This window comes from Xiphias gladius, chromosome 18 (genome assembly GCF_016859285.1).
Source record: "Xiphias gladius isolate SHS-SW01 ecotype Sanya breed wild chromosome 18, ASM1685928v1, whole genome shotgun sequence".
In the NCBI taxonomy this organism is placed as follows: Eukaryota; Metazoa; Chordata; class Actinopteri; order Istiophoriformes; family Xiphiidae; genus Xiphias; species Xiphias gladius.
In genome coordinates this window covers 18,996,239-19,020,326 of record NC_053417.1, presented here as the reverse complement: position 1 = coordinate 19,020,326, position 24,088 = coordinate 18,996,239, and the positions used below count along the sequence as shown (strand labels likewise).

The 24,088-nt window shown below is 39.9% G+C and overlaps 3 protein-coding genes across 4 annotated transcripts; 2 read left to right on the top strand and 1 right to left on the bottom strand.

Annotated features, from left to right (window-relative positions):
* Positions 1–848: 848 nt before the first annotated feature.
* Positions 849–6,799, bottom strand: LOC120803849 (keratin, type II cytoskeletal 8-like). The gene is made up of 10 exons (XM_040152822.1): positions 6,784–6,799; positions 4,638–4,927; positions 4,219–4,427; positions 4,026–4,086; positions 3,751–3,846; positions 3,445–3,609; positions 3,075–3,200; positions 2,594–2,814; positions 1,123–1,169; positions 849–1,004 (listed from the first exon to the last, which is right to left on the bottom strand). The coding sequence occupies exons 2-10, from the start codon at positions 4,899–4,901 to the stop codon at positions 919–921; spliced, it is 1,275 nt and encodes a 424-aa protein (XP_040008756.1). The 5' UTR covers positions 4,902–4,927; positions 6,784–6,799; the 3' UTR covers positions 849–918.
* A 2,550-nt stretch (positions 6,800–9,349) lies between these two features.
* Positions 9,350–13,639, top strand: LOC120804148 (deoxyribonuclease gamma-like). Its single transcript, XM_040153390.1, has 9 exons — positions 9,350–9,430; positions 10,070–10,158; positions 10,510–10,596; positions 10,702–10,814; positions 11,476–11,588; positions 11,855–12,012; positions 12,184–12,280; positions 12,369–12,498; positions 13,518–13,639. Exons 1-9 carry the CDS (start codon positions 9,350–9,352, stop codon positions 13,637–13,639), a joined length of 990 nt encoding a protein of 329 aa, XP_040009324.1.
* Positions 13,640–15,981: 2,342 nt separating this feature from the next.
* abtb1 (ankyrin repeat and BTB (POZ) domain containing 1) lies at positions 15,982–23,947 on the top strand. Of its 2 annotated transcripts, XM_040154060.1 has the most exons (12): positions 15,982–16,227; positions 16,891–16,953; positions 17,045–17,100; positions 17,210–17,354; positions 17,576–17,735; positions 17,881–17,926; positions 18,366–18,482; positions 18,609–18,721; positions 18,819–18,917; positions 19,043–19,210; positions 20,350–20,550; positions 22,185–23,947. In XM_040154060.1, the coding sequence occupies exons 1-12, from the start codon at positions 16,172–16,174 to the stop codon at positions 22,389–22,391; spliced, it is 1,431 nt and encodes a 476-aa protein (XP_040009994.1). In that variant the 5' UTR covers positions 15,982–16,171; the 3' UTR covers positions 22,392–23,947. The 2 variants fall into 2 exon arrangements, with proteins under 2 accessions (XP_040009994.1, XP_040009995.1); XM_040154061.1 differs by lacking the exon at positions 20,350–20,550.
* Positions 23,948–24,088: the final 141 nt, after the last annotated feature.

The window sequence follows — 24,088 nt, the reverse complement described above, 5'->3', positions numbered from 1 at the left end:
TTATATGGTACTTTATACTTCTACTCCATTACATTTAGGAGGGATGTATTGTACTTTTTACGCCACTAGCTCTATCTGAGAACTTTATTTACGTTGCAGATCCAGATTATTAGCAAAAATAGTATCAACAAATACATTTTATTCCATATACCTAGCTTTATATGGAATAATTACAATTAAGTAATGCATCAGTAATCAAAATTCAATAATATAGACTAATACAGTATATTATTCACAAGTGATCAATTCTGCATGATGAATATGTTTAGTTTAAGCCCGGTCTTCTGTGGTCTTCTCTGTGGTCTCTACTGGAATTGTATTATATAAAGTCTAATTTATGAAAAAAACAAAGAGAACAGCAGGCATTAAAAATGAGAACTTTTTTTTCTGTCTTGTTTTAAATTACAGATGAAATTATGTTTATTTTCAGACCTAATATACAGACGGTAAGGCAAAATGAGTTGAAATTATAAAAGAGAAAAAAGTAAAAAGCATCGTAACTATATTTAAAGACAGAGGCATTTCAGTTTTTGTTGTTATACCATGAAGCTGCATTCTCTAAATTCTTGGATAGTCTATGTCTGCATTATTTACTTTATAAACCCAAAGTTTGCAACATGTTTTGATGGGGATGGAGAGAGAACAAAATGTATTGAATTCGATGTGTATTTAAATATCACCGAAGAAAAAGGATACAAAATGATCATGTAGCTGAATGCATCTTTATTTTAAAGACAGAAAATGGAAATAATGTCACATCCAACACAAACAGAAGGAAAATAAACGAATTACACACACATTTGGCTCATTGGTGCAGTAGGCTTACATTTTTGTAGGTTACCAACAGAGTTATGTAAAGGTAGAGTAAAATGGGTTGAGTGATCCAGCAGTTTAGCGTATTGCAGAGTGTTTTCTGCCTCAGATGTACGATCTGTTATGGGTCTCCACTGTCTTGATGAGAACTGGACCTGACCTTCGCTCCTGGTGGTTGTTAACCAAGATGGCTGTCGGGAAGAGGACGGTAAAAAAAAAAAAAATAAACATACACAAACAAGACAGGATGTCATTCTAGAATGAGTGCGAATAATGGTGTCATCTTCAGATGTAAAATACAGGACTTACTTTTGGTGGGCACTGTTTGGATGTTGACAATAGACTCCTGTCCAAGTCTGTTGGTGAGAAAGCAGGAAATACACTGTAAACATGGATGTAGCGGCAAATTAAAGGATTGTTAAAGGTGACATCCACCAGCTTTACACATCAAAGTCTGTTTTCAGGTCTTGGGGAGTACAGCCGCTGCATAATTTGAAAAAAGGTGTATTAAGCCTTTTATGACTCCAGAGGGCTGCTGCACAAAATCTGATAAACTGTGCCTCATCGTTAGGGCCAAAGGTCCCACAGAAAAGTTCAGGGAGTGTCAACCTGTGCTTGCTGTTTGATGGTGGTGGGGCAGTTAACCAGACATAACCAATTAGTCCTCATCCTAGAAGTATTTTCACTTGTAATAATTCAAAATATTGTGTGAAAAACCTTCCGATAAAGCACAAATCTCAAATGTATGTCACTTGTCGAACTTTTTTTTTGTCTGTGAAATGGGCTCACTATTTCCCCCTGTGGCCATTGGGGGGGAAAACATCCACTACAATTTCAGCTCTCACTCTCAGTTTCCCAACCTGAACACATTGACTTGTGTTAAACTTACAAAACATGTTAACAAAGTGCAGACTGAGTCCGCACAGCGTTGCTATAGAAACAGACAGATATCAGAAAACATGACTGCCAAAAGAGGAGCGACTGTGCCAAGAGTGTGGAGGAACCGCTGTAGAAACAGAGCTGCACTTCCTCACATACTGCCTCAAAATTTAGAAAACCAACACCCACAGATTATTAATGGTTCAAATAAGTCGTATAGAGAGTAATATTCCTGCCAAACAGGTATACACCAAGCGTCAGATTTCTTTAAGTTTTGCTCTGTTCTTCTCTGTTTTGTATTTATTTGTTGTTACATTACTTTTCTTATTAGCTCCTCATTATTAAAGCTGTCATTTATGTACATCGGTAAACCATACACATATACACACAGACAAAATGAAAGTTTGTCATGTTTAGTAAAGTAATTTCAAATGTCTCTTTGGGCTAATGCTTTCAAAAGAACATAAAACATGTCAAATCCGCTTCGGCAGTAAGGTTTTAAAAAATACTCAGTTTTTCTTAATTGTTAAATATTGCCAACATGTATTTGGTCCTTTTTGTATTTTTCACTTAACAATATTCTGACAATATGTAAACTAATGACAGTTTTCACATAATGCTTAGGCAACAGTAATTTGAATTTGAATGTGTTTTCTGTCTCCGACCTCAGGGGGCAGTAGTGAGCCGAGTACGTCGCATTAGACAAGACACTGAGGTGAGATTTTTTGCTTTATCTGACAAGTTTGAAAATGAAAAAAACTGGGGGTGTGGAGTTAGAAAGAAGTGATCTTAACAGACCCTTTTTAGGCCTGTTTTCCATAAAAGCCTAAATTACCCAATAATCAGTGAGTCATTACGTTACAAGAACTTGACACTGCTGAGATCTACCCACACCACTCACCTCTCCTCCTCTCCCTCCAGCAGTTTCCTGTAGGTGGAGATCTCTATGTCCAGGGCCAGCTTGACATTCATAAGTTCCTGGTACTCTCTCAGTTGGCGAGCCATGTCCTGTTTGACCCTCTGCAGAGCCAGCTCCAGGTCCCTGATGCGAGCCTTGGCATCCTGCACGGCTCCCTCCCCAAGGCGCTCCGCTTCGGCAACCTGACCCTCTAGACTGGCACGCTGAAAAAAAGTCCAGGAATAGATGGTGTAAGTAAGCCACATTTGTTATTGTGGCTTGTGATAACACCTACAACAAAACAGTTATAGGCTGCCAGATGACCAGACTGCTTGATAATAATTGGGAGTTATTGACAAGTATGTAGTAAGCATGCCTGCAAAGGCTTAATGCATGCATTATCCAACAAACTCTAAGATCAAACAGCATGTTCAGTTGGCTTTGACTTTCAACATATCAGCCACTTTGTGAACCTTTCATTCACCTGTGTCTTTACAGCCTGGATCTCATTCTGCAGGCGGCTGATCATTCGGTTGAGCTCGGATATTTCTGCCTTGGTGCTACGCAGCTCATTGCCATACTGGTCCGCCTCAGCAGTCATCTGGTCAAACTGGTTCCGGCAGAGATAAAACAGAGGAACAAAGCTGTCAGATCAGTAATTATCAGGTTTGACAAGAATGGTTCCTTTCAAAAAGATGGGATATTCTAGTAGATTTATGAGCTTTAGTTAACTCTTGACCCCTTTTCTATTTCCAGTGATAAAGAGAAACTTGTTTCACTACCAATTTTATTACATTAACAGCAAAATGTAATTATTCTTATTAGATCTAGGGTCATGTATTTTAGTTAGTCACCTTGTTCTTGTACCAACTTTCAGCTTCCTCACGGCTGCGGCCAGCAATGTCCTCATACTGAGCCTTAACTTCGCCTACGATCTGATCCATGTTCAGGCCACGGGAGTTGTCCATGTGCACCACCACAGAGGTCTCCTTTAAGCTCTCCTGCAGCTCACGCATCTCCTTTTATAAAACAATAGATATAACAGCAGTGAGAAGACATAATCCAGAATACAACACACACTCACATACTGTATATGCTGTGTATATTTTCCTTGAATTAATATAAATTTTGATAAAATTCTCAGTGAAGGGGTTTTGTACCACATCATACAGAGCCTTGAGGAAGTTGAATTCATCAGTGATAGCAGACAACCTGTCGTCCAGATCCACCTTGGACAGATAGCTTGCATCCACATCCTGCAGGCAGTCAGTAAAAAACAAGAAACCTTTTCTCAGTGCACTTTGCATTTGAAGGGCGCAGTTACATTTCTTGTAATTGGGCTTAAGAGTCTTTGAACATACTATTCATCACTATTATACATGTACACACTGAGAAAACAAATATCTATCATAGCCATCATAACTGCATACTGTACCTTTTTGAGCATGACGAACTCATTTTCTGCCTCATTCCTCTTGTTGATTTCTTGCTCATACCTGAAACATACCTCAAATATCAGATTACCAGTTCAGAGCTTATCAGTATGCACCTCCTCATAATATGTCAAACGCTCAACTCTAGTTTACAGACTTAACAAGTGGTTCAGTCTTTCACAAAAAATGTCTTACTTTGTCTTGTAGTCAACAACATTTTGGTGCATGACGTTGTTTTCCATGTCAAGCCTGTGTTTGTCATTGTTGAGAATCTCTAGATGTCTTTGCAGGTTGGCGATGTAGGACTTCAGCATGGGCTCAACGTTAGAGGAGGTGGCAGTCTCTCCATGCAGCAGCTTCCACTTGGTTGCCAGCATTTTGTTCTGCTGTTCCAGGTGTCTTACCTGTGACACGAGAAGGAAGTACCAACAAAATAAAACAGACATCTTTTTAGACAGCATATAAGTTTGAACCTTGTAATATAAGGTCAAAGGCCTGTAAACATTATTTCAGAGGACAATAATGTATCTATATGGATTAGCAGGATAATCAAAAATGGTTTACATCTCACACTCGACATTCATCAGCAAAAGTTCAGTGAAATTTCATCTTACCTTATCAATGAATGAGACAAAGCGGTTGTTGAGACTCTTGATCTGCTCTTTCTCCTGGTGGCGGACTGCTTGGATGGTGGGGTCGATGTCTATCTTCAGTGGGGTGAGCAGGCCCTTGTTGATGGTCACAGCTGTAATCGGGGCCCCCTGGTTAGTTCCGGTGCTGATCTTGGGGATGGAGTAGGATCCCATGGACATGCTGCTGAAGCCCCCTGAGGACATGTGCAGTCCTGGACGTCTGATGTGCTTGCTCCTCAGGCTCATGGTAGTGCTGCGTGGAGTTTTCAAGGCTGGAGAGGATGGAAAGGTCAGGCTTTGGTTGAGCTCTGTTGTGCACTTCATATCTTTTTGGAGTTATTTTATAGGCAGGACTGGGCGTGGTGTGATAGTGAAGTTATGTTGCTCCCCAATGTGGGTAAACAGGTCTGACACATGCCACCTGCTCTCCCACCTACCCCTACTGAAAAGACTGCATTGTTTCTGTTGTTAAGCTGGAATCCAGGCCTGCTCCATGGTTTTAGGCGTGCTGCATTTGAACAATACGTTAAATGATCTTCTATAAGTAAGCTCCAGATCCATGCAAAATTAGAAAGAAAAGTCAGTACTGTGAGCCAAGAAGTCACCAAGAGCCAAAATCGTTACTGATAATAAATTAGAGCATGCGTGGAATCAGAATAAATATTTATTTTGGCTTTAAGCCCAAATGAGATTTCACTTAAGTGTACAGTGGTGCTGGATGAGCTGTGGAGGAAGCAGAATTTTTTAAAACATCAGGTCACAGTAGCTGAAAGTATTTTGTCAGTTTCAAATTATTTAAAAGGCAGAATTATTACCAGTCTTTCATGAAAAATTAAAACCAAAGAAGCTGCTTAAGCTAAAAAAGCATGATATGCAAAATATATAGATTACCTAGAAAATGTGCCCAAACATCATAAAATCGCATATAATATAGTGGCTTTGGGAGAGTTTTATTATTTATCACAGATCTATCAGTGAAACCATAAGAATACTGTATACTTTGTGAAATGTTGCAGGTTTTCAATCTTTTGCTGCCTTATAACAGTTTTGATCACAGAGAAAAGTAGATTGTGTCAAAATGTTGGAATTGTTGCTAGAGACTTAATATTATGGTTAAGCAATATTTGCTTCAGTTTTCTGTTTAGTGTAATGTCTTCTGTGTAAAACTTAATTTTGACTCAAAAGCAATTTTACAAGAGATGGTCAGCAATTCAAAAGCAGCTTTACTGAAGGCTTGGATTGGCAGGGGTGTGGGGAGTTGAGCCAGGGTGGACGATGGAATAGGGTAGACAGAAAGAGTTGAGCTGTCGGTTGGATGGGTATGGGATTTAGGGGATGACGAACCTGAGGCACAGCAAAGCACAGGATTAAACTGAGTTCAGGCAAACATGAGAGAACCAATACAAGCTTGGACTAGAGTTGGCCAAGAGTTAGTACCATGTTGGCAAACGGAAAAATCTGGCGAGGATGGGAGTGAGAGCTGGGGTATTTATACTGCTGGTGTTGATTAGTGGATGGATCTCAGCGGTGCAGATGTATTGGTGACAGGAGGAAACCAGATCGCCACACCCAGACAGACAAATAAAAACACACACAGACAGGGAGAGATACAAACTGGGGACAAACAAGAAACACATGGGAGGGGAAGAACAGCAGGAAACAAAAGGAATGCGGGAGAGGCACAGCTGAGCCAGCACAGTCTGCCCCTCTCTAATGGGAGCCTCCAGGCAGCCCACTAGGCTTATCAGGATGGGTCAGGTGGAACTCAGATGAGCTGGGAATCCAGGATGAAAGATCGAGGTACCGAGGACCGCTCCTCTGTACCGTATCCCTCCCAATCCACGAGATACTGGAGACCTCTGTCATGCCAGTGCACATCCAAGAGCCAACGGACAGTAAAAGTTGGGTGGTCAGTAATTACCCAGGTGGGCTGAGTGGGAACAGTAGGAAGGCAAAGAGGACTGAAAGAGACTGGTTTCAACTGAGTGACATGGAATGTAGGGTGGAGCTTCATGAAGCTACGTAACTTTAGCCTGACAGCAGATGAATTGATATTTTTTTCGACAACAAATGGTCCATTGTAGCGAGGTGACTGGGATGTTTTTGGAAGATAACCAAACCTTCTTACCTGGTTCGATTCGGGGCCCAGAATCCGATGGCAATCTGACACACGCCTGTGGAGTAATGGGTGTATTTTATCCAGGCCAGGTGGGTGCTCCATGAAGAGGGGTTGGTGGCAGTAACACACTGCAGTGCAGCCTTATGGTCTTGATTAGATGTCCAGTGAAATTCCATGGAGGTGGAAGACGTTACTTAGGAGGTCCACTGTTTCATAAACTGAGGGGAGCTTGGGGAGAGCAACAAAGTCAACGGCTTTAGAAAAACACTTGACGATGGCGAGAATGGCTGTGTTACCTTGAGACAGTGGTAGACCAGTGACAAAAATCCAGAGTGATATGAGGCCAGAGACGACTTGGAACTGGTACAGGACATAATAAACCAGCAGGTGGGTGGTGTGTGGCCTTTCCTTGGACACAAACAGTGCAGGCTGAAACATAGCCAAGGTTATCTGCTTACATAGCGGGCCACCAGAAGTGTCTCTTAAGAAGAGTCAAGGTGCCAGGATGACAGGCTAAACAGGAGGTATGCACCCACTGGAGAGCCTGGGAATGACCAGAATCAGGGACAAATAGTCGGTTAGGTAGACCGTTACCTGGATCAGGTTGAGTCTGTTGGGCCTCCTTTTAGGACGGATTCAATCTCACAGGTCACTGCCACTACTACACGGGTTGAAGACAGTATGCTGTCTGGGCTGGACTAGGACTCTTCGAGGACCTGCTGGCAGGAGAGAGCATCAGGGTTAACACTGAGAGCCAGGTCGGTAAGTGAGAGTGAAATTATACCTACTGAAAAACAAAGCCCAATGTGCTCGATGGGAGTTCGCATGTTTGGCAGTTTGAATGTAGGCTAGGTTCTAATGATCATTCCACACCACAAAAGGTTGCTCAGTTCCCTCCAACCAGTGTCTCCATTCTTCAAGAGCCAGTTTAACTCCCAGGTAAGGGGAGCAGCAACCCTGCTGAAGTCCTTAATGAAACAGCGGTAGAAGTTGGCAAAACTTAAGAAGTGCTGCAGCTGCTTCCGGGTGGTGGGTTAAAGCCAACCTGCCACTGCTCTGATGTTTTTCAGGATCTGTGTTCACCTCCCGCTCTCACTGATTTAACCCAAGGAATTGACTGTACTGGTGTGGAAATGCACATTTCTCAGCCTTCACGAAGAGCTCATTTTTCAGGAGCCTTTGGAGAACCTCGAAGACATGGGAGACGTGGTCAGACATGTTCTGGGAGAAAATGAGAATATCATCAAGGTACACAAGGACAAAGCAATTGAGGAAACCTTTCAGTACATCATTTACAGAGGCCTTCAAAACAACAGGGGCACTGGTTAGTCCAAAAGCCATTACCAGGTTTTCAAAATGTCATAATATTCAACTGGAATGAAGAACAGAGCTGGAGGCTCAGGGCTTGGTGGAGTAACTGCCCCCTCTGCTGGAGACAACGAGGATTGCAGACTGGCTTTTCTCCCAGTGGAGCAACAAATGTGGGGTTTTGCTGTTTTAACCAGGGATGGCTCAGAACAAGAGGTGTTGTAGAAGCAGAGATAACATCGAATTGGATAGTTTATGGTTTCCATATAGAACCAGAGACACAGGAATGGCGTGATGTTTCACTCTAGCCAGAAATTTCCCATCTAAAGAATTTGCAGTAATAGGGGTTTCAAATGCTTCAAAGGGAATATCAGTGTGAAGCACTAGACCATGATCCAAAAAATTATCTCCAGTATCGGAATCAATTAAAGCAAGGAGAGGCAAAGTGATCTGGTTGGAACAAAGGGTGGCTTAAATGTGCAATCTGGGTTTAGAAGGGGCAGAAGAAATAGTCTGACTCACCAGTACACCCACCGTTACGGGTGAGTCAAGTCTTTTAGCCGTACTGGGCAAGTGGCTAATAAGTGACCCGATTGATCACACTAGAGATACCAACCCACCTTCATCCTGCGTAACCACTTGGCGGGGGGAAAGACAAGCTCAGTCCAACAGCATGGGTTCCTCGTCAGACGTGATGCGAGGGTTTGGTGCTTTAGCTTAAGAATCCATGCGTAAACTGACCTCTCATGAGAGAAGAAGGTGAAGAATGGAGGGCGGCTGACAGATGTGATTATCCTGTCTGATGGCAAGACAAAAAAGAGAGCTAGGGTTAGTCGGTTCATCACGAGAAGCTAGTTCATCCTCAAAGTGTTCATTTAATCCTTTAACAACTCCACCATTACGCCAAGCCATGACAGTGTCTTTAACCACTGCTGGTGAAAACCAGCTGTAAACACTAAAACTGGTCTGTCCTCTCAATCTTTGTTTTCTTTTTCAAACTCGTAAGTCTCTCCCTTTTGAGACTGTCCAATCATCACCTTCCCTTAAAAAAACAGTTACAGAGAAACAAGTTTCCCATAAGATCATGTGTAGGTTTATTCTATAGATTTGGTGTGGCTGTGTGTCACTGAAGCTGTGTCATCTACACAACATAAATACATTACTGGAGGTAAGTAAAGTCTTTGTTGTGTATATTTAAAGCAATAATGAATCATTTTCAAAACGTTTTTTACACATTTTCAATATCACTGCTTTTTTCTTGTCAGGCATGAAGATAGCTTCATTCAATGTGCAGAGGTTTGGACTGGCCAAAGTCTCAGATCCAGATGTCTTATCAACTCTGGTTAAGGTAAAACACATCTCATTGGCATTAATGAAGCAAAGTAAAGCATGACCAACAGTTACTCTCAGTGGTTTGTTAGACAGTGCAAACTTTGGGTTAAAACAGTACAGAATTAAAGATCAGCCTTGATGGGCGGCTGTGGCCCAGGAGGTAGAGCAGGTTATCCACCAACCGGAAGGTTGGTGGTTCGAATCTGCCCCAGCTCCTCCGGTCCACATGTCAAAGTGTCCTTGGGCGCCCCAAATTGGTGTGTGTGTATAGAAAGTGCTGTTTGTATAGAAAAGCAAACTATGAATGTGTGTGTAAATGGATGAATGTGGCAGTAGTGTAAAGCACTTTGAGTGAGAGCTGAGCGGAGACTAGAAAAGCAATATAAGTGCAGTCCATTTAATAATTACAAGGGAGCAGCCATGGACAGACTTAAAGGTAATGTAAGGACTAAGAGGTAGAATACAGTATAAAGTGTGAAAATGAAAATAAAGTCTATATATTCCACTGTAATTGGAGCTATTTCTGATGAAGCTGTCACAAGTTCAGATGGAAAAGTAGCCTTAATGGCATGTATTACTCAAAAGGCTAAAATGTGTCCTTTCTTTTCCTCTCTTCACACTCTTACTTACCACCGGGAGTTTTTGTTTTTTATAGATTGTGTCTCGATATGACATCATATTGATTCTTGAAGTGGTGGATGTGAGCGGAAATTCTGTTAAAGTGCTCATGGAAGAACTGAACAGGTGAATTTACATTTTTCATTTCTGGATGAAACTGTTGATGTTGCTTTTTACTATATGTAAATGGAAGCTGCTGCTCAGGAGATAGAGCGGGTCGTTCACTAACTGGAAGGTCGGTGGTTTGATACTCGGCTCCTCCAGCCCACATGTCGAAGTGTCCTTGGGCAAGATACTGAACCCCAAATTGCCCCGGATGTATCATCGGTGTGTGAGTGTCTGTGTGCATGTGTAGAAAAAAAAAGTGCTGCATAAATGTGTATGTGAATGGGTGAATGTGGCATGTAAGACTAAAAAAACGCTAAATAAGTGCAGTCCATATATGTATGCTTATTTTTACTATCCTGTATGTCGCAGGATCAACACGACCCATCACTATTCTCTGCAGATCAGTACTCGCCTAGGAAGGAACAGATACAAGGAACAATTTATGTTTCTCTACAGGTAAGATCAAATCAAGTCAAGACCAAATCATTTTGCCTGACTGCAATAATTCCTTAACGTAACCATTGAACAGCTGCACTAAAAGTAATTTTGTCCTATTGGAAGGGATGATGCAGTCAACTTGATTGACAGCTTTCAATATGAAGACAACCAGGTGAATGACATGGATGTTTTTGCAAGAGAGCCGTATATTCTCCATTTCCAACCACGCAACACGGGTCAGTCTCTGCACTCAACTGAAGCTTAACATTGTTGCTGTAACATCTCTGGTATGTCTGAGTCATGTCTATGTATGGACCGGCTTGTTTTTTCAAAGTAAATGAGTCAGATTTGGTTTGACATGTAAACAAAAACAGACGGCAAATTTAACAAGTTTGTTCAGTCAACGTCTTGTGTGTGCATTCAAACATTTAAAGGTCCCATATCTTGAAATGGTTTTCGATTGTGTTTTGTAATTTTTATAAACTCGGAGGTGCAAAATAAAATCTCTGAAAGTATGAAGTCGCTTATGACTGCCATTCCTCTAGCTCCCCTACAACAAGATGCCCTCCCAGCTTCACAAGCTAGGAAGAAGTTTTGAGTTGATCTTCGCTCAGCCAATCAGAGCATTTGCTAATGAATTGTGGGCGGTTACTTCCATCCAGTTGCAAAATCTGACCATGTGTGGCTGTGACTGAAAGAGGCCCTCAGAAAAGTGGGGGGAAAATCAAATTAACACTATTTGTTTTTCTGTTAACACCATTACAGAAGTGTCTATTGGATAACACATAAATGGTACAAATATAACTATAAATTACGTACAACCTTTAAATTACGTAGTGATGGGGCATGTTAGCGAAGACGGGAATTTGTGGTTTTACCAAACTGTTTTCCTTGCAGTGCTGAAGGATATAGTGCTGATCCCGGTCCACACCAGACCACAGGACTCAGAGAAAGAGCTGGATGAGCTGTATGAGGTCTTCCTGCTGGTCAAAAACAAATGGAAAACTGATGTGAGTTGCATCATCCTGCTGCAGCATTTTAGCATAATTGTTCCACCTAAAAGCAGTGCATTAAGGAGTTCATGGTACACACCGTAACTAGATTTATAGCCACATACATTTCTATTTTATACTCTCATATCAGAGGATCACACCAATTATACTGCCCATAAATAATCACTGAACAATGTTGTAATGCGGCAAATTTTGATGGGATTTCTCTGCATTCTTATATTAGTTTTATTAGTACTGAAATGGTTGTCCTTGATTTCCTCTAGAACATAATGATCTTGGGGGACTTCAATGCAGATGGCGCGTATGTCACACGTAAAGAAATGAAGGAGATCCGTATTCGCAGCGACAAGAATTTCCACTGGCTGATTGGTGATGACGTGGACACCACTGCAAATACATCAAATGAACACACCTACGACAGGCATGCGTACATTACTATACTGTCAAGAAAAGATGTTTCTTTGGTTTTTTTTCAGAGAAAGAAAAGAGTAGTGGAAGGATTATTTCTGACAGGAAGAAAATGTAAATATTGTCATTATATATTGATTAATGGAATTAATTATATTATTAATTATAAATATATCTCGAACAGGATTGTTGTGTATGGAGAAGACATGCTGGCAGCCATTGTGCCAAACTCAGCCAAGGCATTCAATTTCCACACAGAGTTTGCTATGACAGAAAGAATGGTAATGTTAAGTTATTTTTTGCACCTTTATAGCTTTTTCACTGGCCTTTTTGTGGCAATATTGCTCATCATATGCAACCCCCCTGCAGGCCTTGAGAGTGAGCGATCACTATCCTGTTGAGGTAGAATTACGTAGTGCTCCTCTTTTCTGGGTGACAAAGAGCGACCAAACACTTGACATCGTTGATACCGAGCATGCAGTTGACAGGACTGTCACAGGTAACAAGCAAAACTGTAATTGTAGACATGGAGTGAAGTATTTGAGACGAGAGTTGACCTACTTGTACTTGATGTGTAGCTTTTTTTTACATTTATAGTGCAGCATTGCCCCTGTGAAAGGCAGGGGTGCAAATAATGAGCGGGAATGCTTGGAATTTAGGGGAATGTTTCTTGTGAATTAATTTTACAGCTCAACTTAAATCTCTTACTTATGAACAGCACTATTTTTTAAAAGCACATACTAAAGATGGGACTTTCTACTTTTGTAATTGATCAGTGCTACCTTTGTGGTGATAATAACTCCATTTTGAGTTATAGGGCTTAAAAATTAGGTTTTATGACATCCTGTATTTTCTTTATTGTCCAGAAATCTCATCAAAAGACCAAAAACAATGATGAATTGATCATAATAATAAGTATTGTCAACGTCCTTTGTACTGTGGACCTTTCCATCCTGCAAATCATAAATGCACTAACTACATAAAATCAAAATTGAATTCAGACCAGAATCTGGCTTTTTGCATTTGTTTAATCATATGAAACATATTATGATATGAAATGTGTTTTAAAAAAACAGTAAAACAGTATATAAAATTCACAAGAACTAAAAAACTAGAGCTAAAAAACGAACTGCAGTGACTGCACTCCTGCTAGTTAAGGCAAGCTGTGTCGAGAGCCTTAGTCAAAGCTGATAAACCCTCTTTTTCCTGTTTCCTGTAATTGCAAGACACATTTTGATGGTTTGACCTCTTAGTCACTGAGTTTGGTTTACCAAACAAATCAGATAGTATGGCCGAATCTAATCATAATACAGTAAAAGAGTAGGCTAACTCAAATAGTCCTGCTAAAAGTTAACTAGCCAGGCTACAATAGCTGAGTAGTAGCTGCTGTCTCCATCTGCAGCCAACTAGTGATTTTTTTGTGGTTAAAAAAATCTATATTTAAATAACAGTTATTACATACTATGTCTGTTAAATTACAAATTATACCTGTTTTTGTGACTGTTTTTGTACTCCTAGAGAGGATGCAGGCTGATGTGCTGAAACTCCAGAAGGAAAACCTCCTGCTGGTGCGAGAAAAACTTCAACTTCAGATCTCCCTATTGAAAAGGGAACTTGCTAAATTGGAAATTGAAGAATGACTAGTAGATCTCAAATGCTGCTGGTTTTTCTAAGGTGTCAACATCTTCCATCATCATTTGTTTGTAGAATTTATATTGCAGAATAAATAAATAATGGTCTTGTAGGACTAAATATGTGACCAGGTGGGTAAAAATGAGGGAATAGGGTAAAAATTGTAACTAATAGATATCACCATGAAACTTTCCCAGTTGATTACACACTTTAAGAAAATTATTTTTTCTATTACAAGTTTACTGAAATTTTATGTTTAAATATGCAAATGAGGCAATAGCTAACAAAATGTGTTAGTTCAAAATTCTTGTTTCATTTTTTTTGATATATTGGAGCCAAAGGTTTTCACACAGGGAATTTGGTTATCTCTTTTCATCACTCAATGAATCAGAAAATACTGTCAACTACCATTTAAAAAAAAAATAAAAATCAATTTTCACCATGATTTTAGGAATAAAATGTTATATAAATTAGGTTATGAATGACATATGAACAAAACCCTTTGTAAAAACCTTCAGAATGTACATAGGAATAAAACTGTCAAGTTTGGTGTATGTAAGTGCTACTGAAGTGGAGATTTCTGGCTCAGTGTATGAGAAAAACTAATTTTGAGAAAAGAGCCTTTAAAAATATGTATCGTGATTGAAATCTATAGATACAAATAGACGACGTGTAGTAAAATTAAACCCTAAATGTATATTTGTGGTGTTTTCTTCAAACTAGTCTAAAATAAGACATATTATGGAAGCAAATCAGCCCCAAATCTCGAAATTGACCAGTGCATGAAAAAAACAGTGGTTTTGCCTGTAGTGTTTTTTTTTTAGTAAGGTAAATAACCAGCTGTGAAGGCGTTCATGTGAAAGAGGCTTGAGTTGTTAATTACAATCAGAAACACGAATAAAGTCCTTAATATGACATGAGAAGAAACGGGAACACCTGCAGGTAAATTCGGTTATAGCGACGTCCAAAAGTGATATTCAACAAGGTGAAATGTAAACAATATGATCGCATACCGAGATTAGAAAATAAATACTAGAAATAATTTCCAATTATTAAAGTCAGGCTAAGGATATACTGAAAATAAGTACAGAAATTATTATTAGGTTTCTTTCTGAGTATTTTTGCTCTTTTTTGTGATAATTGAACAAACTATTATGAATATCTGATGCATATTAAAAAAAAAAAAAAAAAAGTTAAAGTAGTGTCAGACTGTTTCTACTGCCAAAGCCGAGTGGAGGGTAAAGAAGAACAGTAGTTCATGTATGATGAAGTCAATCTGACTGGCATGTTCATTTATAATCATGGGAAATATTTAATAGTGTGTGGACAATTTTTATAATAAAATTCATTAGAGGGTTTATGGTCAAATCACTGGTATCAAAGAATCTTTGTGCAATTAAAATTGAGCTTTAATAGTTATGTAGGTTATTCAGTTTGATAACCTAAATCCATTTGTTAGAAGCTATGTTTTATAACCAGAGTGACACATGGAAAGTCTGGAATAGCAGAACGACTCGACTGAGCTATAAAGATACCTATTGCTCTCTATTCTGTGTCACTTCATTGTGAAGTCGTCTGATCCTGTAGGAATGATTACTCTGGTTTTCCAGTGATCTGATTGGTCAGTAGATGGCCTGTTGACAGGTTTTGAGCTGATCCTGTGAAGTTAACACGCCCCGGAGAAGGTTAAGTGTGCAGCATAAGTTACCATGGCGATGTATCCCGGTAAGGACTGAACCCATCTTCGTAACCCGGAAAACCCAGGGTTAAACCTGAAGTTACCTCGCTAACCACAAATCCTGCTTCGTAGCAAAGGCCTCAGGTCTCAGGAATCCTGAGTTATACCCAAATCTCGCTTCGTTGTACAGTCCCCCTTTGACCGGTAGGCCCGTTCAGCGATCCATCCATGACTGGAACAGCTGATTCTGAGATCTATGATAAGGGCACATGGCCGCTATTTCGATTCGGTTTAATTGCAATAACCTAAAATAAAACAAACAAACAAACAACAACAACAAAAAACAAACAAACAAACAAAAAACGGTTGATAGAGCACTGACGTGTGCTGCATTCAAGTGACCCGCGTGAGCTCAGTTTTTTGGTGTTCTGTAGCCGTTACGGCGAACTGTCACTCATTCCAGTTAAGTGCCTACGGGTAGGAATGACAATAAACTGGACATGTTATAAAATGAGGTTTAGTCGGCTGATATTTATGTGATGTACAAATAAAACGATTCAGATAATTTTATGTCTCAGGAGAATAATAAACACATGCCGTCTTGCGAAGTGCCCTCAGTTTACCGATATTCTGTGGAGCAAGTGAAGTGGACACCGTGTAGTCACGTGACTGCTGGAGCTGTTAGACCAAAACACTGAGGACCAGAGCAGCTTGTCAACAACTGTGCAGAAAGCAGCGACAGCCACCCAACTTTCTCAGCGTTGACCCAGCAAACTCTGAAGCTATACCAAAACATCGCTCACCTGTCCGGTAGACAGGCCGTCTCAATGCATTACAGAGGACCGAAAACACCGAGGGCGTCATGGATGTGTACGATTTGTTCAGTAGTTGCAGAAAGGGCGACATTTGTAGAGTCAGGTAACCAGCTGACGCTCGACTGACGCTCGACTGACGATATTTTGGCTTTGTTGTCTTTGCCCCGTGTGCTAAAGGCTAATTTAAATTACTTTACATGGTTGCATTAAGTCTTGTTAGCTTCTCCTTTTTTCGGACCTGTCCCGGAAAACAGTAGCCCTCATTTATTTGGCCTGCTCTGGTATTGCAGCTGAGCACAACGCTAACTGCATCATTTTGCAAATAAACAAGAGTTAAACACCGAAGGCAGGGTTGCTAACATTAGCTTTGATGACCCAGCTGGTAACTTTAGCTAACCTTTATAGGTCAGCTCCTCAGTTTTCAGATGCAACGTAGGTACTAGCTGTCAGTGTCGGGAGGTTAACAGAATGGTATGTGGAGAATTTTGCTGTTGCCAGCTATACAACTTAAACTTTAACTGTTGTAAAACTCTTCCTCAGCTTTGGGGCAGACAGTCCCACTGCACAATTTTAACTATCTAGCTAACGTAGTACATTTCTCCAGCTCCGCAGGATATAGGGTATGTTTCATATCCGTGAAACAGATATCAGTGTTTCAATGAATGTAGTCTGTAGTAGTCTTTGAGGTCACTATAAAATAATGACAGGTTATCACTGCGCAGACTCCGGTACATCAATATAGCCTCTCGTTTCTTTTCTCTCTAAGATACCTCGTTGAACAAAGAGATGTGGACCTCAATGTAAGAGATAAATGGGACAGCACCCCTTTGTAAGTACAATTTACGCCAGTAGTCTAATCCTTTGGCTAACACAGCACCAGTATCCTAATCACCTCAAATGTGAACACTCTTGTTGCCTAGGTATTATGCCTGTCTCTGTGGTCATGAGGAGCTGGTCCAGTACCTGTTGGCTAGTGGTATGGCTGGAAACACAAACATACTAAAAGTCTAAAGAGTGAAACTACTATACCGTTATTCTGTGTTGAGCAGTATAAATGCACTGAAATGTCTTTTCTTTGCTTTCAGGTGCCAAGTGTGAAGCCAACACATTTGATGGCGAAAGGTGCATGTACGGCTCCCTGAATGACTCTGTACGACGCCTGCTCAAAGATTATAAGTGTGTCAGTGTCCGTGCCATGCAGCGGGATGATTTTAACTACTTTCTGCACATGTAAGGGTCAAGTGCCTGACAGTTACTCCAACTTTAAATTATCCAACTTCTCTACAGAGCAGTTCAATTTCCTCAGCTGTTTCAGTAGTTGCCATGGAAAAGCAACAGGACAATGAGCTGCAAAAGCATAGTATTCTACCTATTTTATACATTAACCCTCTGGACCACATGCACACAGTACGTTAGTGTAATCCAAACGTTTATTTTGTTTTCTGCCTTAGGTTACTGGAGCAGGGTCTACACAGTGACGTCAAGTTCCTGGTTCATGGACAAACATTTCCCGCCCACCGCTGTGTTCTCAGTGCACGCTCAGAGTACTTCACTGAAATGTTTGAGACCAAATGGAAAGGGAAGAACTTGATAACCCTCAAACACCCTTTGGTAGATAAATATATATTCTGGTTGATTCATTCTGTGCTGCTGTGTATTGTCTGCTTTGTTATTACATTGTCATGTCTAATATACACTTCAATAGAGTCATTGTATCTATCTGTATATATATGCATAAAAGCTGTTTTGATTGCAGATCAACCCTGCAGCCTTTGGAGCCATCCTGCGATATTTCTATACAGGTTGGTGTGTTGTAGAGCAGCAAATTTCATGGCTTCTAAACTGTTTACAGTTTTTAAACTTTGCAGGAAAATTAAGTCTGTACTATTTTTAATGGGTCAATAACAAAGCTTAACCATGCCCAATTAATTAGAAAACTTACTGATGTATGTTTTGTAAATAATTAAGAGGTAGATGCCTCTGCCTTTTTAAATCCAGATTTTTTTTTTTTTCATCACTAGTTAAAACTAATGCAGCTGCAGAAGCTGCAGCTGGTAGTACTCTGACAACATAAGCAAGCTCAAAGACCTTTTTTTGGAAACACAAATATTAATATAAAATTAGAAAAAGGCAACATATAATGTAGAAGATGTAAAACATTTAAAAAAAAAAAATAGACAAGTTCCTGCCATTCCCAACATGTAGAAAATATATTTTTTTCTTTTCCCCTTGATGTTACAGGACGGATGGATATTGATATAAGCCTTGTGGAGGATTGCAGACGACTTGCTAAACAGTGCAAGATGGCAGATTTCATGGAGGAGCTGGAGAATAAATGCAAACAGGTGTATGAATTTGGTAAGACAGTACTTTTGGTTCACATTTACACTGGTAGTGTGTGTATGTTATCACTGTAATACACACAGATCCACACAGACAACTTGGACTGTCTGTCTCTTTTTCATCCTTTTCTTCGTAATGAAGTGTCCAACAAGCCAGGAATTTGTGTGAAAGTCCTGAGCCTGGAGCCGCACAGCTGTCAGCTTCAGGAGGAGATGGCTCAGTTAGCAGATTGTGCACTGCCCACTGAACTAAGAGTAAGAACAAGTTAGCAAAAAAATTAAGAATTTTAACGAGCTATAGCTGCTAGTATTTGACAGTTTGGATGAGCCTTTTGTTATTGATTCTCCCCAGGTTGGATTTGGAGAGCTTCCCTTTAACAGAGTCGACTGCTTCCCTACTTATCCCGACATCTGCTTCAGAGTGGATGGTTCCAATTTTTTGTGTCACAAGGTACGAACTACAAAGCTCACACGACATTCCTCAGTTGCATTACAAACCCTTACACCCTGCCCAGATCCTATCACTTAAAAAATCAACATTAGAGTTTTATTGTGTGTGTGTGTGTGTGTCTCAAGGCATTTTTCTGCGGGCGTAGTGACTACTTTAAAGCCTTACTGGAGGACCACTTCAGTGAGGGAGAGCAGCTGCAGTCCCAGCCCAGCACCCCAGTGATAACTTTACACAACATCTCCCATGAAATCTTTATCCACGTCATGTATTACATCTACACTAATTATACAGAGGTTAGTGCACAATTTCTGTCTGAAGTTTGAAGTGATTATTTTGTGGAGTTATGTATCAGGGATGCAAACTTGTCATTCATTGAGAAAATTAGAAACACTTGCTTCTCAGGCTACCAGCTGGGGAGTCATTAAAAGATGGAAACCAGAAACATCACCTTTACGGAATCAATTTGTGGCTGTTTTTTCAGCAATTCAGCAATTCTAGCTGCATTTAGCCGCAGTTAATATTGTAGCTCAGTATTTGCTGGTTTTGTATATATGCAAGTGTATGCTACCAAGTTTGTCATATCAGTTGAGGTGATAATACAGACAGGTGACAAATTAAAGGAAAAACCTGAAAAATGAGGATGACAGTGCCCCCATCCATATGGTCACTGAATGATTTGATGAGTATGAAAATGATGTGAATCATATGCTATGGCATTCGCAGTCACCAGATCACAACCCAGTTGAACACCTATGGTGGATTTTTGGACTGATGTGCTAGACAGCGCTCTCCACCACCATCATCAAAACACCAAATGAGGGGATATCTTTTGGAAGACTGGTGTCCATCCCTCCAGTAGAGTGTCAGAGAGTTGTGGAATAAAGACCAAGGTGCATTGAAGTTGTTCTGGCAGCATGTTGTGGCCCACCACCTTACCGAGACACTTTATGTTGGTTTTTCCCGTGATTTGTCACAGGTGTCACCCGTCCGCAGACATATACAGTCTGCCTGCAGACATAATCTAATAATATTTCTACGATCCTTGACTGTGTAACCAGTGATTGTAGACACCAACAAGATTGTGTAGTTAAGCAAGAAAACACACAACAGCAATTTTGCCATGCCAATGTGGTGATAATGCACTACAGTAAGAGTTAATGGACTTTTTATGGCCGGAAAAATTGCCATCAGGATGGTGATTTTTTTTTTTTTTTTTTCACCACAGAGTCAGAGAAGTTTAAGCAATGGGTAGTATGAAATGACTTTTTTAGAGCTTTAGAAAGAACAAGTTTGCAACATCAGAGGTATATTGGGTGATTTTTGAGGTTAAGGAGTCTTTCAAAGCACACATAAAATGTCTTATAAAACAAAAGTAATGCTTTTTGAATGCACATCATTGTTTGACACCTGACCAGTTGTTGTTTATGTCCAGCTAACGACGGAGAACGTGTTTGACGTGCTCTGTGTGGCTGACATGTATCTGCTGCCGGGGCTAAAGCGTCTGTGTGGGAAGACGCTTGCTAAGACTATATGTGAAGATAACGTTCTGTACATGTGGAAGACGGCCAAGCTTTTCCGTCTCTCTCGGCTGGAGGATCAATGCACAGAGTTCATGGCCAAGATCATTGAGCGGGTGGGTGTCTGTTTCTGCGGTGACACTAGAATGGGCTTTATTTGTCTGCATAACAGGATAGTGTTTAGGATATTAAGCTGTTGCCTGAAGATCACGCAGCACTTCAAACTCATGCTTACTTCACTGTGTATTTACAATTACTGATGTTTACATCTTGGGTCGAGTCAGTGAAGCACATAAACTAATCCTTCTTTTCCTTAAAAGAACAGTTTGGCATTTTGGGATATACGCTTATTTGCTGTCTTGCTGAGACTAAACTGAGAAGATCCACGACACTCTCATGTCTGGCCATTAAATATGAAGCTAGAGCCAGCAGGCGATTAGCTTTGCTTAATATAAAGACTGGGTGTAGGGGAAAAGTTACTGCATCTGATCAAGAATACTTGCTTTATGTTATCATACAAACATGCGAGTGACAAAACAATAAATGCTGAACTATTTCTTTAGTAGCGCTCCAACAAGGATATTTACAGACTTTTCCTTTCAGTTGCTATGTGAACTCTCTTTCCACCTGGTCAACTAGTAATGACAATAAAAATAAAGTTTATTTATATATAACAACTCAAATCATGAAGTACAAAGTTAATTACAAAAAGCCCCAGTGACTCTTAAGTGAACTTCACTTATGTCCATCCACAGTGCTCTCCCTCAGTCACTAAATCAGCCAATAAGTGGCCTCCAGCAGGGTTGTGTCGTGACTACATCACAGCTTCATGCACATCTTGTCATAATTAAGTCTATCTATCATTCATTGTATCCAACATGCAGTGTTCTTCAATATATTATAGTTAACGAGGGAAAAGTTTGTATAAGATATTCCTCTCCAGTTGCATTGACAATATCATCACATGCTATTTGGGATATTAGTTAGAAAAACCTTAAATGAGTTCAAGAAGGATTTACTAACTATTTTAAGTGAGAACTAAATATGTTGTTTAAAGGTACTATATGTAATTGTTCTATATTAATAGCAATTTGCTATGGCTATATAGCCAACGTTAGAATTACCGGCTGTTTGTTTACCAGTCTAGAGGAAACATTGCAAATTCAGCATCAAACTTCATTCCTCGCTCATTACTCGCCAAAAGCTGTCTCCAATGGTGGAAAGCAACGGCAGTGTTAGCTCTTGTTTTGCTTCTATTTCTATCACATCTTTTCTTTGCTACTGAACGTGGTTTCTTGGCCTCTGGGCAGTGCTACTCCTCCATTCTGTCATGTTGGACTGAGGGGCAGACTTTTAACACAATTAAAGACCAAAATATTTTTCCGAGTAGCTTCCTTCATACCAGCCCAGGTCAAGTTTTCAAAAGTAAAAATACTACAATACCACGGATAAGAAAGGACATACAACAAACACTTAACATAAAAAGAGTGTTTTGGTAAATGCTTTACTATCATTATTGGTATCATTTTGGGTGACACTGATGGTACCTGACTGCCTGTGTATACAGTATTATTTTGATTATGCCAAAAGTCACATTCAAGACTGATCTCTGAATCCATGTTATAATCATTTTTGTTGTTTTGTATGGGAGCTACATGAGGTAGATGATCTGGGTGTTCCGTTCAGGCACACTCAGTTCCCCCTCAGGATAGATTCACACCTGTGTACCTGTCGTCCCCGTCTGTCACAGTTGGTGGAGCAGGCCGAGTTTGCCGAGATCATCAAAGAGGACGCTGCGTCGCTGGAGGAGCGACATGAGACTGACTCCGTCCCCCTGGTGGACGACATCCGCTACCACATCGCCAGCAATGTGCAGACATACAGCGCGATTGAGGAGGCCAATCAGAAGCTGGAGGCCTTGGAGGAGCTGCTGTCCAGCATTAATATTGACTGTTGAAGGGTCGGTAGGTTGTGGTTTTTTGGCTGCAGCTGCTGTGGAGTTTGAGGTTTTTAGGGTGGATGCTTTGGCAGGGGACATACGGTGGTGCATCTGCAGTGAGACAAAAAACAATGAGAGGTGAAAAGAAAAAGATATGCTTCTGTATGTTTGTAGGTTTTATTTTATTTACAGTATATTGTACAGAATATATATTTTGAAAGGAGTTGGTTCTAATGTTACAGGGGCATATTTAGAGACAACTGTTTTTTATGTTGGCTGTTTAAAATTTTTTTGAGCGAGACATACCAAATGTGCGAAAAGATATTTGGTATAAAGAATCATGTGAATCTGTTGGTAAGTTTTCCAAGATGGGTTTAGAGGAAATTGTGTATTGTATATTTACAACAGAATATCTTTTTGCATTGCACATGCATGAATTTAATTTAGGCATTATTTGTAACTGCTAGAATTTAGACTAGCTGGTTATTTAGCTGTTTTAAAATGTAGTTTGGCCCCCACAGAGTTCAGCACCAGCCCTTACATTGTTCTCCACTTGAGAACTATTGGTAAAAAAGAGGTATGCGTTCACTTCTTTTATCCAAAAAGTATTTTTAATTTTGAGCACTTATTTTAAAGTTACATAGAATATAGATTTATGATGTATTTCATGCAAAGAAGCAGTTAAGGTATTTTTGAACTGCCTGCAGCTTTTAATTTGTATTTGATTGGATTTTGCAGCTGTAGTTCACCTCACTATTTGACCAGTGACATTCCTCTAGCATGAATACTTACACTAACCCCCCACCCAACCCCCCAACATACTCCTGCACTTTATGTACATTTAACATGATAAACCTATTTTCTGCTGTATAACGGCATACCTCTCTTGCCCAGTGTGTGCAAAAGAAAGTAAAGCTGTTACTAAACTGCATGTAAAATTCATCATCAAAATTGCAAAATATTTTAAAATTTGTTTTCAAAATGGTGATGTCATCCATCTCTCAGCCTCAGCCTGCTGTTAGATAATTGGATAAATAACCGCTTTGGGTTTTGCCAATTAAACGTGGTTTGGCAAGCACGTGTAGTGTTTTATTCAATACATCACATGAATTTTGAAGTGTCTGATCATGGCTTCATTTGAATTCATTATGACATTCTTTTTGCCATGTTAGCAGCATGGCTCTAGGGATGGCAATGTCGGTCATTTGATCCATCGCTTTGGTCGAGACTGAAATATCTCAGCAACTATTGGTCTAATGAGGCTTTTGTGACCCCAAAACTTTTCCTTTGGTGCCACCATTAGGTTGATATTTGTTTTTTTAAGTGAAATATCTTAACAACTGTTGGGCTGGATTGTCATGAAATTTTGTACAAGTGTTCATCTTACTCTCAGGAATTGTAATAACTTGGGTAAGCCTTTCATTTGACATCCAAAGCCATCATCTTCTGGCGGTTATTAATGTACAGTACTTGTTTTCTCCTTGTTGTTAAAGCAATTTCTTACTTATTTCATACAGCAATGTGGGGGTTGCAAGTTTCCAGTACAGTATATATTAAGCATTTATTGAAAATGAAATGAAACTTAAGAAATGTTTTCTTTCCATTTGTGTCATTCTTTTCTAAAAAAAAAAAAAATGCAGATACAGTCATGTGAATCTGAGTAACACTTTCCATGAACCTACACTTTAAAATCAAGTGTAGGGAGCCACCTAAAG